At 42.1% G+C, this 22,937-nt stretch overlaps 1 protein-coding gene across 1 annotated transcript in view; it reads left to right on the top strand.

The window, feature by feature from the left end:
* LOC117535417 (E3 ubiquitin-protein ligase PDZRN3-B-like) overlaps positions 1-22,937 on the top strand; it is a 104,842-nt gene that overhangs the window by 5,409 nt on the left and 76,496 nt on the right. The window contains 2 exon segments of the mRNA XM_034199901.1: positions 2,670-2,756; positions 4,848-4,955. Coding sequence (XP_034055792.1) covers positions 2,670-2,756; positions 4,848-4,955 — 195 coding nt within the window.

Here is a 22,937-nt window from a genome sequence, read left to right as displayed (position 1 = left end):
ACTGAGGGAAGCAGTTTGATGCAGGACAGACTCGGAAAGTGTGACTGTTGCTGAGGAGTGTGCCAAGGGAGCAGCAGACCAACATTTCTCTGCCAGTTTGCTCTCTTTCCTCGCTGTCTTGTTCTTCTTTTCCCAATAAAGTTAATGTTTACTTGGCATCTCTTCCATGTGTTCCAGTGTGATCATGTTTTGCCTTTTTGGTGGTGTTATTTTTTATCACCTACAGGCATACCTTTTTGTTTAAGTAAATACACAACCTCCTGAAGAGATTAACCTCATTTTTTAGGGATTAGAGACTTGCTAGAGTGTTCACAGATGTGGAAAAAACACTCCTTAATTACTCCGAGTTCATTTTAATGGTTCTCGAGGACAACCTTTTAAAATTCTTCTAATTTCTTATGAGGGCTTGTGGCTATTCAGTTTAACTCCAGTGAAGGACCTGTTTCTTCTTTTTTTGTCAAATCCGTTTTCACTTGACGCCCAACTGTTTTCTTGTTGACAGTAACGGCTGTAGTCTCTCTAATGGGGAGGCATGTGTCGTTAATGCTGTGCCGTGACACATTGCAGGAGCACACATTCCCGAATGGCCTGACATGCACATGATGGTCTTTTTAGAATATAGGGCAGTAAGGACACTGTACATGCCAAGCTTTATATTTAGCCGCTCTACAGTATGTAGCAGCATACTGGAGTGGCAGCTGAAATTATGTTTCCTCATAACTCCCTTTTAAGTCCTGCTTGGAAAACAACTATTAAGAGCTGACTGTGCTGGTTTCCCAGAGGTTTTCATGTCATGTTGTCACTGAGTAAGAGGTCCTCTGGTGTATTCATTGACAAAGGACAACAGTTTTTGAGAGGGAAGGGCTTTTCTGAATGGTCACTGTTGGTCTTTCGGCTTGCTGAGCCTCAGGGAGTGGCCAAAGCCAAAGCTAAATGATTTGAGAACAAATATTCAGTTATTGTTTCATTTTTCTGACAATATTAGCCAAATACTAATATTATGGTTCAAAGCCACGGAATGGATGAAATGGATAGTTGAAAACGACAAATAATTACTTTTGCGAGATTGTTCATTACTGACAGTATGCAGAAGAAAAAATAAATAGTTTTGTCCTTTTGTAATTTGTTTATCTTTTGGAGCCCAGCAGAATTGGGAAATTACATTTAGATTTATTATAATTTCAATTTGAGGCTTACAGTTTTAAACAAGGGTATTTGTACCAAGCATAATCACAAACTTGTCTTGTGTCTAGATTCATTGAATATCAGATTCTTGTTCTTTAGGTCCTTAGAAAATAATGTCCATTTAAAGGGGACCTATCATGCAAAATGCACCTTTGTACGTCTTTTATACATGAATATGTGTCCTCGGTGTGTCAGGGAACTCACCAAGTGTCAGAAAACCCTCTCTCTTTTTCTCCATGCCCAAAATCTGTAAAAACGGGGCTTTAACGGATCTGATACAGATTTGAAAATAGTCTGACGTCAGTGACGAGGAGCTCCGCCTACATGGCCAACTCTCCACCAATCAGGGGAATGAGAGGTTGCCGTGGCATGGTAACAGCATGGTAACATGAGGCTAACTCGGCCCCCTCCTTTGCAGGGGGGCGAGGTCAGCTGCAGCGCATGCAAAGACAGGGGGTGGAGGAGAGCAAAATAGAGCTAAATGAGGCATGGCTAAAATGCATGATCTGTTTGGTATTTTGAAAAAGAAAACGTATAAATATACCTTTTTATATACGTATGGCCCTACAATATATTATTCAAATATAGCATGATAGGTCTCCTTTAAGTTAAACTGTCGAGTCGTCCATAGAAACCCTGAATAATTAATCCCATTTACTAATATAACATTGGTCTCTCAATAACATTCGGATATCATTTTGATGTTCTATTTAATATCAACTACTTGGTTAATGACAAACCCATGGTATGTCACACCCAACAGTGTTTTGATATCCAGCTAACGACCCCTAATTATACTGTTGACAGTTTAGCATTGTAAGCGCTTAAACTAGCCTTAGCTTCACAGACTTAGCCTACATTATGAACTGCTTCATAGAGTCCTGGAAGTCAAGACTCAGCTTTTTGAGTGATACACTTAACACATAGTATAAGACGGACAGTTTTACCATGAAATTCGCTAGCTGCCATTCATCATACTCAACAACTACAGAGCTATTGTTAGCGATCTAAATGTTAATCGTACAGACACGGGACCTCAGACAGATTGTTAACTAGAGAACGGTCAATAACAAGTTCAGTCTCACACCAAGAATATGCAAGCAAAATGCCAGCAGTGTGTAAAACCCTAATTTGCTACACCTTAGAAGCAGCTGTTAAATATGTATTATCATTAAGCCCATTACATTTGAAAGTGGCACTGTTTCAAACTGCAGTTTTAATATAAAATCAATTCATTTCAGCCCTAGTGAAGATGTGAGTTCTCACTTTTACACTTTCAGATCACCTCATGCAGAGCTATCATTAATTAACTCAATACAATGTGTTACACTATTATCCTTAATACATAAGATAATGGCATTTTCCTGCTCTGTTCTTCTATAAATTCAATCATTCTCTAGCTCACCTGGAGTTAATCAAGGATTGTTATGTCATAACCTCCTACCATCTCATTGTTCAAGTGTCTCTCCTCTGTCTGTCTTTAGGAAGGCGAGACAAAAAGCGTGACGGTTGTCCTTCTTCGTGAGGGCGGATCTCTGGGTTTTAACATCATAGGAGGAAAGCCATGCGCGGTAGGTTGGAAGCCGAGCGTCTTGGAGGTTTCATCTCCCCCGGTGATCAGCCAAGTATCATATAGCAACGCAGGAATGAATAGCACATACTTGAAGCACCACAGACTTTCTCTGTACTGACGTACACATCTTTGACATTCATGCATGTGTTTTGTAGTCTGTGGATTGATGCACCGCATCTATTACGTTTTATTGTGTTTATATATTGGTCTGGTTTCGCGGATTTGGCATTACAGATTAAAAAAACTATAATTACTTTTATGAGAGTTAAATCTGGGATTATGGCTTTGACCGCAGTTGTTTTGTCTCTAATTGAGGGGATTTTGGTGGTGAGGTAAACACAGAGGAGAGGAAAGGGTCTTTTTATCCCAGCCTGAACCTTTCACGGCCACTTTTCCGCCCTGGGGGCTCTGAAGTGAATGTCGTTAATGATGCCTCACGCTCTGCTGAGTGAAGGGTTGAAAATACCTCAACACTGGTTACAAATCTTCCATACATGGAGCCTCTTTCTGCAGCTGAAGTCCTATTGAAAAGGTATTCCCGTATCTGTTTCATTGGGACTGTACTGAACAGTGGCTTTTTTTCCTCACTGACAGTGACGCACTTTTCTGCAGCGACATAGATTATCATAGTAAAACTTTTTATAGCGGGAAACTATAAAAAGATCTTCACATAAAAAGCTGTGTTTTCTACTGGAGCCTCCTAGATTTGCAACCTTTTGTGACAGGACCATGTATCAAACCAAACCATAAGAGCGCAGATATAATACTTGGCTTTCCTGCTAGCCTCAAATCAACAGTCTGTGTATGAAGCTATTCATTAAAATGGAAATACCTAATATACCAGTAGCCTTTGACATCGTTTCATGTGGCTGTCACTCTGGCATGGCTTGGTACGAGCAATCAGCTGCCAGGTTCTGTGGTCTGTGTAAGGGCTAGTTTGTCTACAACTCTGAAGATAGGGGGTTAGTTGTAAAGCAAAGAAGTACGAATTAGTCGCAAAGCATTGCTGCGTTAACACTGTACATGATGCCTCTTGAGAGAGGAAGCAGAGCTGAAATAATTCATTGGAGTTAGCACTGTGACTTCTAAAGTTTCTTGAAGTATTCCATTACATTGCAGTTGTGTTGCAGGACTGAGTGTTTTTACATTTGGTTTTAAAGAGAGTGCTGATAGAGATGTAAGCAGTCTTAGCTCTGACCCTGGGGTCATGGCGACAGATCTACCTTATATCAATCCAACATGTCCACATGCCCTTTTGCAGGCCAGAAATGTCCCTTCAGGCCTGGGAAGCATCTGAAATTAAAGCTAACCCTTGAGTCAACACTCATGGGCAGGGTTAAAGGGTCAGTTCACCCACATTTATAAATAGACTTATTTTTCTCTTTCACCCCGACTGGTATCTAGCCCTCAGATATATTTGAATACATTGGCCCAGATTCTGGAATGAAATATTTGTGACCCATTAGGGCTTTCATTGCATTTTGTTTATCCCCAAAAGTGGGATTTTGCACTCAGTCATAAGTTAGTTGAAATACATTTTCAGTAGAAAACTTCACTTAAAAATTGAACTACCAAAATTGTTTTGGTGCCTTTTGTGTTCAGTTCAATGGTATTAAATACATGTGTCATTTGTTCCATTAAGGTATGTCGGAAGTCATTTTGTGGTATTTTAGCCATAACAATATTGTGTTGGTTGCAGGTCATATATCGTTATTGCAAAATGTCCTTTATATCACGCAGCCTTACTTCCTGGAAATAGTTTGCAGCTAAATATGACGATTGATCCGAGAAGTTTTTTTAAATGACTTCAGAAAAAACTGCTATTCAATTACATTTTATTGAGTTGGTAAAAGTTTCAGGGGATTCTTCAACTTCACTTAAAGACAAACAATTCTTCCTTTTCTGGTGGCGGCAACTGCTCAATGTTTCCAGGGTTTTAAGAAGTAGCGTGCAACTTTTTATTGAGAGATTTATTGGGATTTGTTTCAGATTTTATGAGAAATGTGTATGTACACCACTATCCTCTTACAATCGTAGCACTGTGCGTTTTTTTTATTGGCAAGACATTAATTTAAATGTATTCTCACAGGACGACAATGACAGCACTTCAAATGAAGGGATCTTTGTATCCAAGATCATCGAGGAAGGACCGGCGGACAAGGAAGAAGGCCTTCAAATCCACGACAGAATAATAGAGGTATGTGTTTCATATGGAGGAAGTCGATGTGCTGGAGATAGGGAGGTTGGATTATGTGACAGCTGCCGTCTACCTTATAAAGATGACGACAGCAAGGAGGCAATATTTATGTTCCTGTGACTTTAGAAAATTAAACTCCAGCGGAAAGCAGCAAATGTGACGCGGTGAATATATATTTTGGCCTTTTATTTCAGCTCAATCCTGCTGACAGTAAATGTTTCAACTGATACTTCTATCAATCAACACTCAGGCAAAGGCTTTGTTAAGTGGGGCATCGCTGCAGATTGAGGCGAAGCTGTCTGTCTTTGGTTTTTGCCGAGTGAAAAAGAGCCCTGTGTTCGCTTCCTAGCTGACAAATCCATTATGACAGAGCTGCCATGTAGGATCCTCCTCTCGCCTTTAAACAGAATCTCTTGTGGAAAGGTCGGCTCACCCTGAGGTCAACTTGAGGGATGCGTTGAGAACTCTGCATCACAAAGGTTGCTTTTATAGAACAGTTGTCAAGCAGAATCCCACACAATGGCTTCATTGAGCGGAGATGTTTATGTGCATTACGAATGTGTATCACCGCCTGCCGCAAGATGACAAATATGGTTTGTCGCAGGCTTTATTGTCAAACCTCAGTGAAATTGCCCCGGAGCTTTTTAACCAGACGGACATATTTGTTTACAAGAAAAGAAGACTTCGACATCTGGACCAAGTTGATCACTCTATCCTGTCATTCAGGCAAAAACGCCACAAGCACTCTGGCACAAGCCTCATGCCACGGCTCTAAATAATGTGGTTGTAAGTACGGCAAAACCATAACCAAGATGTGACATGTTAGTCCTCAGGTATAATCACTTGCAGTATCACAATCAAGTGGCTTTAAGCTTTCTGCAACCTGAGATCCCTCAACAAAGGGCAGGTTGAACGGGCTATTCTGGTGACTTGAGGTCAACAAGAGACTCTGAGTGGGCCACAAGCTGATGAGCGAAGAGACATTAGCTCATGTCACATGAACGTGGCACTTGAGTGTGTGTCTTTTGCAATGCATCTGCTGTGTCTGTTTTTATGAGTGTTCTTCCATGGGTTTGCCAAGGCGTGTGTGAAGGTTTGGGAATCATATTAACGGGCCAGATGTTGCTGTATTTAGTTACTTAAGAAGATATCTTGTGTATGATTTTGTGTTGGGATGGCCATTCACCCTGTATCACTGTGTGTGTGTGTGTGTGTGTGTGTGTGTGTGTGTGTGTGTGTGTGTGTGTGTGTGTGTGTGTGTGTGTGTGTGTGTGTGTGTGTGTGTGTGTGTGTGTGTGTGTGTGTGTGTGGTGTGTGTGTGTGTGTGTGTGTGTGTGTGTGTGTGTGTGTGTGTGTGTGGTGTGTGTGTGTGTGTGTGTGTGTGTGTGTGTGTGTGTGTGTGTGTGTGTGTGTGTGTGTGTGTGTGTGTGTGTGTGTGTGTGTGTGTGTGTGTGTGTGTGTGTGTGTGTGTGTGTGTGTGTGTGTGTGTGTGTGTGTGTGTGTGTGTGTGTGTGTGTGTGTGTGTGTGTGTGTGTGTGTGTGTGTGTGTGTGTGTGTGTGTGTGTGTGTGTGTGTGTGTGTGTGTGTGTGTGGCCATTGTGGGTGAAGTCAGAAAATCCCACCAATGAACAGAACACATGAACTGAAAGGAGGGAAAGAGCCTAAGGAGCTAGCAAAGCACCCTATTAAGTGACCTTTTCTTTTCAAGAGGTGAGAGATTATTTGACAAATGGCATCATAATAAATCATCCAACCATTGAAATAGAAATAGGCAGTTCAGAGTTGCTGTTCCACTTTGGATGGGAAACCTGATAGCACATTACGAAGACTCATTCTTTGTTCGCTGGGTCAAACAAAGGTTCCATGTCATGGTTTCTTCAGACCACAATAAGAAATTCAACGTCACATGTTTGCGATTGTGCAGGTTGCATCTTTAACCTCGGGCCATTGGGGCTGTGAACTCTCAGTGGTGAATCAAAGGAATTTAATCCTGAGCGCCAAAAGGCAGTTTCATGTTTTTAACTTGTCGGTTGAAACCAACAGATCGTAAAAACAACTTCTCCAGCATCCTGTGTGGAAACGCTGAAGCCTTTAAATCTGATCAAATCTCATGAAGTAGGATTTGGCATCAGTGGCATTCACACATATCTATAGGACAAGTTTTAGTACACGTTTAATGATCTTTGCAGAAGCTATATTTTCAAGGTACACCTTTAAAAATAGGTGCTTTTAGGATGTCTAAAAAGATCCATGAACCAAATCTTGTTTTTCAATTTAGTCCAAAACCTCATAAACAGTCATTAAAGGGCAAAACCTGAGATCAAATAGTGAGATGTTTGTTGATGACAAATTGATTCCCAAATAAATGACCAAACCTGGAAACAATTGATCAACAAGGCAATGAATGGAGTAATCGTTATGTGCAATCTCAGGGGGTCCGCGGGGTCGTAAAAAGTATTAAAAGTTGATAAATCAATTTAGCGAAAATTAAGGCTATTAAAAATTATTAAACGGCATTTTCCAAGGTGTTACATTTTGTAGCTTGTTTCCAATAAGTATATAAATTGTCCAAAGAGGTTGTATTCTACAGTCTGCCTGAATGTAATCATTGCGTAGGTGTATAGTGTGATTCTGTGTAGTTTATTTATGGCATCCCGTTGGGTTTGACGTCATCTGAACAGGACATCGCACGCTCACTGCTTGATAGCGCGCGAAGGTCCGTTTACGCCGGTTGCTAAGCAACATCGTTATGGGGAAATGCAAGTTTGCGTCCAAATGGTTGGAAGATAAGGAGGAAGGACAATCAATACTGTATATAGTAAATGTGAGGTAGAGTGTCGCCAAGGTAACCGGTTAAAACTCCAAGTGGCGATGAGGTCTTAAAATGTGTGGAAAGGGTCTTAAAAAAGATCTTAAAAGGAATTACATTTGACTTCAGGATTCCTGCATATACCCTGAATCTAAAAAGTAAGCTTCAATCAGCTCTTCAGCTCTTAAGTTTTTCCTTTTAATCTTTCATATTTACCTTAAGGTGTTGGCTCCAACAGTACTTCTAAAAGGCAGCGGCTTCAGAGCACTTCTTGCCAAAAAGAGAGCTTGAAAAAACACACTGTATACTTTTTAATAAATCCTTTTACACCTTGGTTTGAGTTGAAATGTACTTTTTATAGGTGTATGTTTTAATGTTCCTTATATTAAAGCTGCATTGACTTAGGGTTAGGGTTAACAAACTAACAACATGACACAGACTTATTATCCCATTAGCATTCATTTGGTGTTTCTGGCCATGTTATGAGCTAGTTTAATTATTCACACATGTTCACAAGTTTTTACTTTTGTCTGTTCATAGCGTAAAAAAAAACGTTATTGTTGCGGCATAAAGGTTAAATAGAGTGGAGAGTGGGCTGGAATTACGAAAACATAAAGTATGCTAAAACTATGAACCACTATGAGTTATTTTTAGCATTCTCCACCACATCACCACCCTCATTGACATTGCAGTAGACAGGCAAGTTCTTCCTTTGTTCCCTCACAGGTGAAATCTGACTTACAGAGGCAATCTTTTCGACAGCCCTCACAAGCCATAGCATTACCCCGCTGCGGGGGATCAACCGCTCTGTTACAGAACAATCATATTACATGGAGCGGTGAAGAGCAAGTTCACCTGAGGAGGCAGAAAAAACTGAGCTGTTTTCTCTTCCTGTAGTAGAGGTGTTAGTTCCAGTAAGTTTATATGGATGTCACATGTACATGATGATCCACGGCTCGTCCTTCTATAACAGGCTCTTAGCGGGGGAGTGTGATAGCAGATGGCTGTCCTCTCACTGAGCTATAGGCTGGTATGAATCAGCACATGAATGCCTCCTTGTTCAACCGGACTTTTTTCTCATAAAAACCTGGAGCCGTGTTTGCTTTCGCTCGCCCCTCTGCATGCTGAAAACTCTTAGCACTGTGGTCAGGATCTGCTGCCGGTGTTTGCCGCCGGGATTTCATAAATAAGTTCTGATTCAGAGCTACGAGGGGATCGCTGTGGAAAAAGGGCCTCTGCTCTTCAGCTCTGGTTTTCACACAGCTGATTGACATGTTATTTAGAAAGTCAAGTGTTTACGTATGTATGTAATCCCATCTTTTTGCCACCAATGTCTCTACACAATGAGCAATACTGGAAAAATCCTGACCTTCCACTTCCCTTAGGCCTCTTTGATTGTGCAATGCAAAGCCAATGTCACAATCCCCGAACGAGCGTGCCTGAACTTTTAAAGCGAAGGGGATGTTTTCGGTGCAGGCTTTCGAGTGTGAAAATAGGAAGAGAATGGAGACGCCTGGGCTGCTGTTGTTAACGTCGCCTTGTAAATCCTCAGCAAACATTCTTAGGTCGCAGAGGGTGAACGGAAACAAGTACTTTAAAATAAACTGACATCGGGAGCAGCCAGTTGGAATATGGAGGTTGTTTTTGGATGGAGGTGAGGGAAGGAATGTGCCCCTGCTAAGACAATGTTTGCATGCATATATTCTCTGGATAAAAGGTAGAATTTATAGAAAAACCTTTTCATTCATGATTTTAAAGTAGTATTGCTGGTTTTTAAAGCACTAAATGGTTTAGGACCAACTTATATTAACGAGCTCCTGCTAAAATATGAACCATCCAGGAGTCTCAGGTCTGCTGGGACGGGTCTGCTCTCTGCTACAAGAGTCAGAACTAAACAAGGAGAAGCAGCATTTAGTTGTTATGCCCCGACCATCTGGAACACACTCCCTGAATCCTGCAGGTCAGCTGCAACTGTTGATATTTTTAAATCGAGACTAAAAACGTTTTGACGCTGCATTTGGATGAGTTGTTCACATTTTAACTGCAGTATGGCTTTTTATCCATGTATTTTATACCTGTTGTGTTTTTTTTATTATCTTTGCTTTTTAAATGCTTGTTTTTAAAATGCCTTTTTATAATGTGCTTCATCTGTATACTGTTCTTAAATGTCTTTTGTCTTATTTTGTAAAGCACTTTGGGTTGCCCTGTGCGGAAAGGTGCTCTAAATAAACGTGCCTTGCCTTGCTTGATACAACCCTAACCCCTTGTAATGCATGGACCAAAAATAGAAGGAATATTTGTGCTGGGAAAGTGTAATGCAAGTTGGATTAGCTGCCAGCAACCCCTGCTCATTGAATCTGTTTGAGATGCATAATGATTTGTTTTAGGGTGATTAGCTTGAGCAGTAGGAATGTGGTGGAGAATTGCCAAGGGTCACAATCAAGCTTTTCTGAAATGCAAAATAGGCTGCTCTTAAAACAGCACTGTATTATTTATTGGCAAAGAATATGAAAATTGAACCTTCGTCCTGAGACTTTGTAACTCACTACATCCTTATCAGCTTTATTGTGTTTGACACAACCTGTTCCCATGGCCTTATTGCTGCAGCTTATACTAATTACCAAAGTATCAATGGGTGGCTAAAGTTAACTCCATTGTAGATGTTTAAAACATGAGAAAAACGACTTTGTACTCCAATGAATACATTTGATCCTAAACTGCCAAGAGTGATTTCACGTCTATATTTCAAAGTGACACCCCTTGAAGATGCACATATGCAATCTCTTACTTGTCACTAGCTGTAAGAGTTGCGAGGTAACCCACAGTGAGCCACTAAACACCCCACAGTTACTTAAGTGTCAAGCCCCAGCCAGATAGCACTTAGCAGTGACTGACAGAAATGTGAAGTGAGCTGCGTTTGAGGTGGGTCCGAAGCATGCGTGTCAATAAGCCATTATTCCTTTTTCAGTGTCAGGGCCAGCGATGCAAGCCAAGTAAGATTACTGAACAATTTAGGGAGGAATTGGAAGCAGAAACGCCGCCCTTTGCTGCATTTTAGCTGCATTAATGTTTCCTTTGGAAATTCCAAATAAAATCCTGATGACAGAAAGGTTAGTTTCATTATAGCTGATTCAGTAAGTGTTCCCTAATGTTCTCTATGCATTACATGGCATGCTGTACAATGTGCTCAAGGATAGTTTTACACTGTCAGTGTGTTTAAGCCCTGAATGAAATTGTATACTTGATTAGTTCACTGTTACTGACTGTTATTATTACCTCCGCCAAGGAGGTTAAGTTTTCGGCTCTGTTTGTCTGTCAGCAGGATTATGGACAAACCTTTGGCCCAATGTTTGTGTTAAATATGGTAGGAGATTGTAGCATGGGCCAAGAAATAACAGAGTTACGGAGTTCGTTACAATGGCAAGATGGGGCATTTGTGCTGCAATTATGTGGTGTCGAAATACCCACAAAACATTTCCCAACTAAGAAGAACGCCCTTCAAGTCTCAACAACTTGAAAATGGATATCAAGGTGTTGTTCGAATCCCCTTAGAAGAATTATACAACAAATCTTCTTTCAAAATTACAATTTAAGACTCAACAATACAACGAAAAACTACTTCCCAACTCGGGGAAACAGACAATCCGAGGAGCATGTGAATGCATCATTGGCATCGATCTAGGCTCTCTGAGTGCCATTCTAGTTGGCGCATGTAGTGTCATTGAATCTGGAGAGTTGTCGTGTCAGAAGGTGTATTTAGGTGCATGTCACGAGTCCTCCTGGAAAAACACTGTCAGATTACAACTGAAGCGTATGATTGTTCGGACTTCACTGTCACTAATAAGTTGTCGCAGCACATGACATCGTTGGCAGGACATGTGCTAAAAGTTCCCCAGGCGTTATTTCTGACCCGGAGGGCTACGAGGAACAGACATAGAATTTATTTCCCTAAGGGGGATCACATGTTGTTTGGCATTCTTAGGCAAGAAGCAGGCCTTTGTCAGGCTCTTTATTGGATTGTGGCCCCTCTGCAGGCAGCGTGTTTATTCCCCAGATGGGCAAGCTGAATGTGGCACCGCTCTGTTTCTCCTGTCTGGCCTTATAGACACGATGAATCCACCCCAGGCTAAGCGAGCCAATCCTAGCAACGAGCCACATTCCTGTGCCCCGTGGTCCAGCTGAGGCAGGAGCAGGACATTAAATCAAATCTAACTTTAAAGAGTCCATAATCAGCTTCTGGTGGTAGCCGCTACCCTATTCAGAGCTGGTTTTAAGAAGTGAGGACAAGCACACCTTTGTTTTCCACTGCTCCATACGGGGAGGGGGGAAACGTTTTCTAAGATGTGGAGTCGTGTCAGTCTAGAGATGGTGTGAGTTGAGCTTATGCCTCGCTGCCTCCAGAAAGCTGCTTTTGTGTCTCTCCCGCTCGACACACACAGCATTTTGTATTTTCCACTCAGTTTAAACAGCTTGTGTCCTCAAAGGCCGTCCGTGCGCTTAATGATTTATGTGGAGACGTACAGTCTGGGCCTACTGTAAGTGTGTTTGCTCTGCTCCAACAAAGTCTCGCTCCTGCCCCCTTGTTCTCTGGAGCTATTGGGTTAATGTACGGCTCCTAAAAGGTCTAGAGAGGGCAGAAATAGACAGGTGTAATTAAGGCACATTTTCCTGCCAGTCAATCACTGTCCTTGCGTAAATGGATCAGTAACAATCGTCTCAGGTTGCTCTTCCAGCTGCTTCTCATGTCAGCCTGGCCCCCAAGCACAGACTACCCACCGACTCCTAATTAACTACCCTCAATTAAACCCTAATAAGCTGATTAACAGACCCTTAGTTGGGCTGTAATGGCCCGTCGTTTCCTCCCAGTGCCCCTCTGAAATGTATCTTGACGGCAGCATGTTAATGACCGCCCACTCCCTCTCTCCCTTTCTCCCTCTCCCTCTCTCTCACACTTTCTCTCTCTGGAAAAGACAGTGGGTTTCCATCTGGTTAAATTACTGCCACACAAAGTTTGAAGCATTTTTTTAACATGAATAGATTGACATTCAGTTAATAACAAAAAGTGAGTCTCTTGCCGTTTCATCCTATGATCAATTTAAGATCTACATAACAATTACAAGAAGACATATGAGAAGTACCTCAGATTTTCCATGGAACAAGTAGAGCAAGTGGTCAAATTACTTTTAAGTAAATCTTAACCTTAGAACATTATTTGACTCAACAATATCACCTAAGCTTCCATTAAGTAGTTCTTAAAATGTACACTTCATGAGTGAATAGTTTGCCAAATTGTCATGACATTTTCAGAGCACTTTAAGGACTGTTTGTCATGTTGGCTCCAATCCTGACAACCTTTGAAAGCTATTAAATGTGCTTTGAGGTTTCAAGTAGAGAATTTAAGTTCTCATGTGAATGTTGGCATGGCGTAGTTCGATATACGGTTACCTCTACTATTTCAATGTGTATTTTAAATACGAATATACTAAATTCCGGTATCTCTCTCGAGGATTGACACCACTCTTTCACCATACCAAGGAACCCTATATAATAATAATAATAATAGCTTCGATTTCTATAGCGCCTTTCAGGGGACCCAAGGTCGCTTCACAAGTAATAGTGCAAAGACAAACATAACAAAACAAAAGACAGACAAACAGAACAACAGATCGATTTAGGGGCCGAAAGCCTTGGCAAACAGATGGGACTTGAGGGCCCTTTTGAAGGCTTCAAGTGTGGGGATGTTGCGTATCTCCGCAGGGAGAGCGTTCCAGAGGGTGGGGGCTGCCACACTGAAGGCTCTGTCCCCGTAGGTTCGCAGTTTGGTGCGGGGGGTGGTAAGCAGGCCAGAGTCTGAGGACCGCAGGTTCCGGGGTGGGGCATGTGGGTGAAGGATGTCCGATAGGTACTGGGGGGCAAGGGCATGGAGGGATTTGTAGGTAAGGAGGAGGATTTTGTAGGATATGCGGGACTTGACCGGCAACCAGTGTAGGTGGATGAGGGTGGGAGTGATGTGAGACTGGGATACTCTGACCTTGCATGACACCTTATGCTAATGATATCATCAGATCACATGAAAATCAATCTAGTCCAGCTTCAAGTAATGCATTTGTGACCAATCAGCATGTGCGACAAATAGATTCTGCATTAGCATCGGTTTATCTGAACTCTAGTGCATTCCTTCATTTAAAGAAGAGGTCAGATTGGTTGAACTAAGTCTTTGATAGAAGCTGATAGACAGATTCAATCATGGCAGAAGTCTTTTCTGGAAGTGTTTTTTTTTCTTTTCAGAAGGTTACCAAGGACAGCTTCTCAGATTGTTCTGAACAACAAACAATCTGAAGATCAGGGTAGAGATACTCTGCGATAGTTTAACATGTCAGTGCTACTCTTGAGTCCCATGGCAGATTTCTGTTCAACTGTACCAAAGATAACTCAGTATTTCAATGTAGCTTTCTCAATATTCAACATGAACACAGAAGGAACTTCACCAGGGAACATGACAGAAATGGAAAACTGTGGCAAAGTCCTAAAACTAGCAGCTTAATAAAAGTGTTGACAGTCTTTACCAGATGTATTCCCATTGTGTAGACCACAGGTTAAAACTCCTATGCTTCTATATTTAAAGACATATTAAATCTGTGTTCATGGGTTCCTGCTGCAGAGGAGACAGAAATCCTGAAGGCCTTACTTCCTCATTTCTGTCTGAGCGTTAGGGACAGACTGCATAAATGACTCTAGACAGTAAAATACTTCACTATGGTGCTTTAGTCAAATAAACTAGGGTATATGGATGTAGTTTATTCCACAGAGAGCTCATGGATAACGGCAATTTGGCCAACATAACAACTAACTGGGGGCTGGTGATTGAGAGTATGTTCCATGATGGGAAATCAATTAAGTGGAGGAACAGGCTGCCAGCTATGTGGCCAAATAAATCACAAGATGTTGACATGCATGCTGCTCTGGTTATGGAGTTGTTGTTGTTGTTGGTACATTTTATAAGATTACAAAAAAACCTGAAAGTCAGTTAGAGAACACCTACAGTCATATCTCTTTTGACACAACAACTGGATTCTCGTGAGTCTGTTTTATGACCGGTGCCAGCATTACGGTGATGCACAGAGGGACTTTCCTGTTTTTATTACACAGATTCCATCCCTCACTATAGTTGGCGGCAGTCAGACGCTTTGGCACGTGTATTTGTTTCTACGGAAATGGCTATAGGCTGACAGTGATTTAGACATGGTTTTGTGAGGCATTGTAGGATCCAACTTTGGTCCCCTCAGCAGATTATAGGCTTAAGAATTCCCTCATCAATCAAAATGCCCGAATATACTAGTCTTCATCTCCGATGGAACCATTGCAGTTTTTGCTCCAGTGAAATGATGAAGTGGTCTTCATTTCTTTACCCACAGCTCTGTGTGACGTTAATCTCCGCTTGCTGTTAATCATATACAGTAGCTCTTTCCTACGCTTCCCTAACTCTGTCAGCCCTTAAGGTCGCAATTCATTCTGTTCTGAAGCACTAACGGGACTTCTAAAATCATGAAACTTAATTGTTCCCGTAAGCTTAAGGAGATGAAAGACTGACTATCAACAATCAACAGGGTAAAAAAAAGTAATGCCGGCTCAGAGCTATTGATTTTAGAATTAATGCTTTCTGCTTCCTAGCATTCAGGTACTTTACATTCGAAGCAAGGCAAGGGCACACGCCTCAAGTTGCTGTCTTCACCGTAGAGCAGGCGACACCCATGATGAATGTGCCCTAGTGAGCTATGCAGCCCTTTCAGCTGTATAGTACACTAATGCAAATAAATCTGACCAGAAAAGTGAGTTTGGGCCTCAAGTAGGCATTTCAGATCAAAATTAGATAAAGATGTAGCCAAATCAAAGAATATTTGAAAGGATGATATCGGTAACTTAAAGACTCTTGCAGTGTGGAAGGTCCATCCAACCCCCTCTTTGACCGAAAGTCGTGCTTTCTCCTGCTTTGCATTTTTGACTTTGACATGCAAAGTACTTCTCCTGATTGAAATCTATTTCTCATTTGTGGTTCAGGTAAACATTACTTTTTCCAATCACTCCTTCCCATCCGAAGTTCTACTCTGACCTTCAGAACAAGTCTGAAACAAGCCTGCTCTCATCAGCCCGTACACACTGCAGAACTGCGGCTATGACCAACATTGCTGCCAACAGATGTTAGGTTTCATTTCGTAAGGCTCCATTAGGACTTAACAGATGCAAAGCACACGGGGTTGACATCACTGTACATAATTGTCCCTCCTGTACAGAACAGATGTTTGGTAATATGTGAGCTAATTGGAATACACCAACACACATTTTCTTCAGAGAACATTTGCACATGTGCCTTGACTTTATTTATAGTACTCATGCAGAATTAGTACACAAACATTTGGTTCTTCTACTTTAAAGGGACAGCTAACTCTCAAATATATGTTTTCCTGTAATTCTATTCATCAATATAGATTATTCTTGGTGTGATCTGCCGAGTTTTGTAGATATCGGATGTAAAGATATCTGCCTTCTGTGAAATATAATGAAACTTGATGGGATTCTGCTTGGATTGCCCAAGGGTCAGAAAAAAATATGTATATGAAAAGTTTATTTGTCCCTTTTACCCAAGATGATGCACTAGAACAAAATAGTTCCTACAGGAAACTGCTCACAACCAGATCTGCGGATTATACTATGAGTTATCGAGTCATGATTTCTGTAGAGACATTGCTATTAAGTTCTTAAAATGCATTTAATTGATGAGAAAGCACACCCACTCTCTGTATTAAATGGCGTTAGATGCTAGTAGCTCTTGGTACTACAAGCCTATGAGGTATGGGCATTAATGGGTCACAGCTAAGAAGCGACCGTTTCCCTTATCAAAATGTTTTTTCCACTCTACCATCTTCCCATTCTCCCTACCTCTTTGGGAGACGTCTTAGAGCTCCCCTCCATTCACCAGCCAACTATTGGAACCGGTGGCCGCCGCGCCGCCTTTTCTCATGCAAATGTATGCAAATAGAAAACATTGTTCTTCAGCGTGGTTCTCCGTCTCTGTTACGCCGCTTTGCTCTGGCCTTTCTCTAGTTCCCCAGAGAGAGATGTTCCCTTTCAAGTGTTACCTCTCTACCTCATTCAAGACTTCCTCTTTCCTTTTGACAAACAGCCTGGAGGACTGGCCGTCGCCGGCTCATTGAGCAAGCTTTTCAGCCATCAAGCATACTGTAGGGAGAAAAACAGACAGAGATGTTCTGCAGGTGCCTCCCTCAGACATCCTCGCTCATGTCTTATTTTTTCCCTCCCCTCATATGATGAGTTACTCTATAGAGGGAAGTAAAGTGGGCTCCCTCGCAATACTCCCTTTTCTCTGAGTATACATGTATACAGGTGCTCTTCCTACAAGTGCTTACTTCTCTTCCTTCGAATTCAACCTGCATATATTCAGTGATATATGCCACATGTTCTTTATTACTAAGCAATCAGTAAAAAGAACATAGCCTCTCGCATCACTGAATTTTGTTGGACATAGCTTGAAAGAAGCTACTATAATTTTGAATAACACTTTTCATAGCCCACCTGTGAATAGCTGACTTTCGGTATTTCGGCATGAGACTGCAGTTTTATTAAACTGCTTAATCAAAAACACATGTTAAATAACTTCTCTCTCCCATTCACTTGTCCTCTCATCAAAATGATCATGTCATACGATAGTGCTTAGGCAGAGAAAATAACTGGCAGGCTCAGGAGAAGCCCAGGACCACCGGCTGAGAGCACAGAGCCTGTGCCAAGGTCAACGCCAAGGTGTCAATAAAGATACCTTTAGTCCCCGCTAACAGAGGGGTGCTTTGATTAGAGCCTCAGCAGGAATATGCAGCATTTAATCAGAGGTATGCCAGCGGACGCACAGTGGCAGCCATTTTGTCTGAGTCTTGGAGTGAGATCCAAACAAATGTCCCCCTTCTGCCCTCCGTACCGCACCGGAGCTCTTGGCCGAATGTGTGATTGATATGTGCAGGTGGTAAAGGATATCCCCCAGAGTATTTTCCCTCTTTGCCAACTTATGAAAACAGAAGTCTTAAAGCAGAGAGGCAGCGCAGGCCAGGAAAAGAAAAATAAGTGTCATTATCGTCTAATGTCTCTCAACGTCATGCCTCCACTGGCTGGACAATAGGCCTTTTGTAAGTCCATTGTCGGCTGCCTTGGGCTTACTTTTAAATACAACGATATTTAGCCCTTTTTGTCACTACAGTTTCCACACTCCACTCGTCAGTGACAGTTCACCCTGGAAATAAATGGAAGGAGGCTGCGAGAGCCAAGAGAGAATAAAGCAGGGAGCCTTTTCTCCTGCAGAGTGCTGACGTGTTTCAGTTCATGCGTGCACCAGTAAAAGTCAGAGGGGACTTTCACTGATGCTATAAAATAGTTTTGTCAGGTTTAACTGATATGCAATCATGTATATGGCACAAAGGGTTTAAGCCTAGGTTATGGTCCAAAAGAAGACTGGTTTTGATTGTGTCCATTTGCTCAGATTATCTGCTATGATTTATTGTCAGGGTTAGAAATATCCCACATAATCCTTGAATTCTTGATTTATGCTCTTTCTAGCAAACAATAGGTCCCCGCCATCTCTTACATGCAACCTAAATGTACACCAGATATCTATTTCTTTCTGTTTTCATATCTTATGGCATCATGTAGCCTTATTCTGCCAGGACATGCACTCTTGGCGATAACAGAACAAGAACACTAGATGGGAAATGTGAGCACTCAGGAATTCAGACACCAGAAGCAGAGCCGATGTCGATAAGGCAGAATTTGGCCACAATGAGGGTGAAACGGTAAGGATCTGTTTGGCTTTGAAATCCCTTCCTCTTTGATTTTCTATCCAGACTGTCTACCGAGGGGGAGATTGCGAACGAACAAGGCTCGTTGAAAACTGTGGCCTCTCTGCTCTCTATACTATATCAGGCCAGCAGCTGCTGTCTTTCAGCGAAGGCATGCCGACTGCCGGGGCTTGGCTTCCACACACACCGGATCTTATACAAGGCCCTTTATTTTTGGGCTTATGACTTAAAGAAAAAGAACACAACCCCATCTCTATTTGTGTTTTAAGAAGAAAAAACATTTATTCAGGAAACCTTGACTCTCTGGATAAGATATAGTGTTGTCTTACTGAGATTTAAACAAGGTGCCAAACATCAAATTCCTTGAATTGGAGCCAAATAAATGTTAGCCCTCTCCCAGCTGTCCCTTGGCACATCAAGACAAGACCTTTTTTATTATCTGATTTTTGGAGAGTTTTCGTTAGTTCTGTTGAAACAGTACCGCTGCTGGAACCGAAAGCCATTGGGAACGCCACCCTTGACACACACCCCTACATGTGTAGGACCAGATCAACATTTTAAAATTGATACTTTTTTTTTGTACGCCACAACTTGTTTTCACACAAAGCTACCAGATGTGATGGTTGCAATAATATTTTCCAACATTATCACTGCGTGTTTAACTCGCTGTGAAAATAAGAACCACATGTCTAGCCGTCGTCTATACATAAAGGTATAGGTTGAGGAAAATGAAAGCTCTTCTGTGTCTGCTGGACCTCCTCCCAGTCCCTTCCCTCCAAGTAGCCGACTCGCTCCTGCACACTAACCACAACCGCAGCGCATTATACCGACATATACTCTCCTGTGCTCAGAAAATCATTTTTGTGTCCTGCAAGAAACATTTCCACAAGTCACATAATTCAAACAATAATTAGGAAACGTCCGTGGCAGTGACTATCCCCCTAAGTTCTCGTTGCAGGTAGGGGTTTTGAAAGAGAAGTGGTTCCAGACTGTTAATGTCTGTCACAGCAGAGTCAGAGGCCTGTGATTATTTTGGTGCAAAGGTCCAAATAAACCCTGTGTGGGTCATGACCTCCCTGATCTGAACCAAATGGGCTGCACTTTGCGACCTTTGTTGAAAGACTAGTGGCTAAACATGGGCGACAATAGATTTTCTTCCTCCCACTATCGCCGTCAGACTAAGCTCTTCTCAGGCAGAACATTCCAGAAGTGAGAACATTGCCGCTCACTGGCTTACTTAGTTTGTTTACACAACCTAATTTGTCAAAGAGTCATCAGGCAGGTTTTTTTAGACAAATATACAAATCCTTACTTGAGCCAACCTTTTGAAGGCTCCTTCAAAATGTGTCTAGACAAATGCCTTTCTCATCCATCACTTTCCATTTGCGAAAGTGTTAAATGAGTGCAGTCGTGTCGCCCGCGGCTGTATGAAAACTGTGGACATCAGCATGTATGTTACACATCCATTCAAGTGAGCAAACACAGTTCATTATCACGGGATTCCTTTGAAGTGCGAGTGATTCATCAAGTGATGAAAGTCAACACTTTCAAACATGTTCAATGCCCGGAGGACTCCTTCACACATGCTGCAGCTATCTCCCTGCTTTTGTACCACTGGACAATTTACATGGCCCTCCAAATCTAGTCAATATTTATGTAAGGGTGTACATTAGGGGCAGTCCGCCGGAGCTCTGATCAAACGTTTCTTTTATCTATGACCTTCGTCTGACTCATTTCACAGAAGCCTCTCACCAGGCTGGGGGTAATCAGATGTCAGGCTGGGTGTTCGCCAGGGACTTGAGCATGGCTTCATACATGGGGGCCAAGGCTTCAGCACTCCCCCCCCCCCACCCCCCGTGGCCTACCTAGCCGACTGCCCTCGTCTTCTCATCTCACCCTGACACATTGCAGTGACAGAAGTTCCTTTCAGAGTACAGCACCTAACAAGGAATGAAAGGTTGGAGGATGGGGGCAGGATGGAAGCGTTCAAATCCATTGAGAACACATGGTGCTACCCAGATCCTCTGCAGTGGGATTCAACTGCTTCTTAATCAATTATTCAGCTAGATGTGCTGCCGTACATACAATGGCTGTAAGTAGTATGTCTTGGCAGTTGATGCTAGGTTTAGTTCTTTTTCTGTTCTACCTAAAACGTAACATCCATTTATGTAACCATAACGTATCTAAGAATAACTAAAACATGGCTCTGGAGGATTAGAAAAACAAATCTTTACCTTTTTGTGTTGAGAAGAGCCTGCCAGCACAATGAGCTCAAGGGCTATAAAACTGGCCACAACTGGTACCGGCGCTGCATGATGTAACTGTGAGAATTTACAGAAATCTTATATTTCTTGTAGACAAGAAAATGGATCACTTGAAATGTTTACTCAGATGTTTTTGCGCTCATTTGTCTAGTGGTAAAAAAAACACAAAATAAACGCCATTCATAAATGGCTGCTGTGGTTATGTGTCTTCTGTTTGAGCCTCGCTTGGCTGTGTTTCGTGGCCCATGAATTAAATTACATGATGCAGAAACTCTAGGGGGCCAGACTGGAGACTCCACTTACTCAGCGGTGAGTGGCAGTGAAATTACTCTCCTGGTTCCCCTTTTCTGAGAGGATTTTGTACCATAGAGCCTAAATGACTAGAAGCCCTTCCTGACTCTAATAGCTTCGCTCTTTCTCTCGGTGTCTCTTTCCTTGTTTTCTCAGATGGTTCTCTCCTCATCTTGAGCACACATTGGTTCTCTCTTCCCCCAACCTCTGATTAATCAAGTATGACTTTCAGAGGAAAAAATGCAACTCTGTGGTTTTGATTCTTGTCGGTGTGGAATGTTTTTTAGCTAAATATTAGGTCTGGACTTTTGGGAGTGAGTGTCATCCCAGTGGAGTGTCCATCGTGAATAGTATCCTTGTAATCTTCCATCGAAGCATTACGAGTCAAACCAAGCCATTAAGCTGAAAGTTAAAAAGTACAGCATGGTAATGAAGTGCAGCGTAGTGTGATTTTCTCAGCATGTGTCTGTGGGCTAGCACCTCCGCACTCCACATGAAGCTCGCTGTTTTACATATTGTGGTGTAGGAAAAACAAATTGCATGAGAGAGGTTCAAGGGCCAAAGCGAATGTTCGTTTGGGGAGAAACGTTTTGCTGCATATCATTTACATAATTTAAAGGGGGATTACGGTAATCTACCACTTGCATCACCTGGTTGTAATGTCGCCCTGCTCCCCTCGTTGTTGTGTCTCCTGAGAAAACGGTTACATGGGCTTTCACAGCTGACTGAGCTGTTTATCCAGCTCCTACGCAGAGAGGAAAATTCAACTCACAGAGTAGAAGCTGCACTCCCCTCATCACAAGAACAAGAATCATCCAGCTGGAACCAGAGGAGGAACACACACCCGCAAACACATGATTCACTTTAGTCAATTAGCTTGTTTGTTCAACAAAGCTTTTATACCTCTTCAGAAATATCTTGCCTTTGTGCTGTTCATTCCAGAGCTTTATCTGTAAGTCGTAAACAAGCACCTCTTAAAGGAGAAGCCCATGGGCCCTGACAAGAGAATGAGGGAGGGGACAGGTCAAGAAAAAAGTGATCAAGATGCCCAGCAGGACTAAACTTTGGAGCTAAGAGTCAAAGGAGGATAAGAAGCTAAACCTTTTTCTTCCTCTTGGGTACATACCTTTTAAAACCTGCACCATTTAAGTATTGGGGCCCAAATCGTGGCATGTTAAGTATAATTACTTATTTGTCCATGTCTTAATCCAAAGGTAGCGCAGGTACAGTATGCTCGAGGAATGCATCACTTATGGCGCATTTCCACTACACGGCCTCGCTCTGTATGGCTAGGCCTCGTTAGGTCTTGTTAGGACTGGCTCACTTTATGGCGCATTTCCATTACAGTTTAGGAACTGGGGCAGTATCTATAGTAATGCAGTCATGGCGATGAGAACCACAAAACCAACATCAGCCGTTAGCTGTTAGCACTCAGAGCTCACAGCTCTTCATATCTGTTCAGAAACTAGACAAAAGTTAAACAAGTACAAACCACAGACTGTCTGTGTCATGGCGAATACAGTCGCTGGTTTATTTATGTCTATATAGGCCGTTGTTGTGAGTGTGGACGGTCGGAGCATACTGCGTTAGCTTTCCATTTAGAAAACACGCATTTTAAAAGGTTTTTCGCCTGCCGTCTGTCTGTAGACTTGTCAAAGCATTAATTAATGGTTTTTACTAACCGGTATCAGTATGTTGTTACTTCGGCATCATTTTGAAACTTATATTACAATTTAAATCACGGTCAAATATGTTCATC

Source organism: Gymnodraco acuticeps, unplaced genomic scaffold, assembly GCF_902827175.1.
Source record: "Gymnodraco acuticeps unplaced genomic scaffold, fGymAcu1.1, whole genome shotgun sequence".
NCBI classification, from domain to species: domain Eukaryota; kingdom Metazoa; phylum Chordata; class Actinopteri; order Perciformes; family Bathydraconidae; genus Gymnodraco; species Gymnodraco acuticeps.
This window is presented reverse-complemented; position numbering and strand designations above follow the sequence as displayed.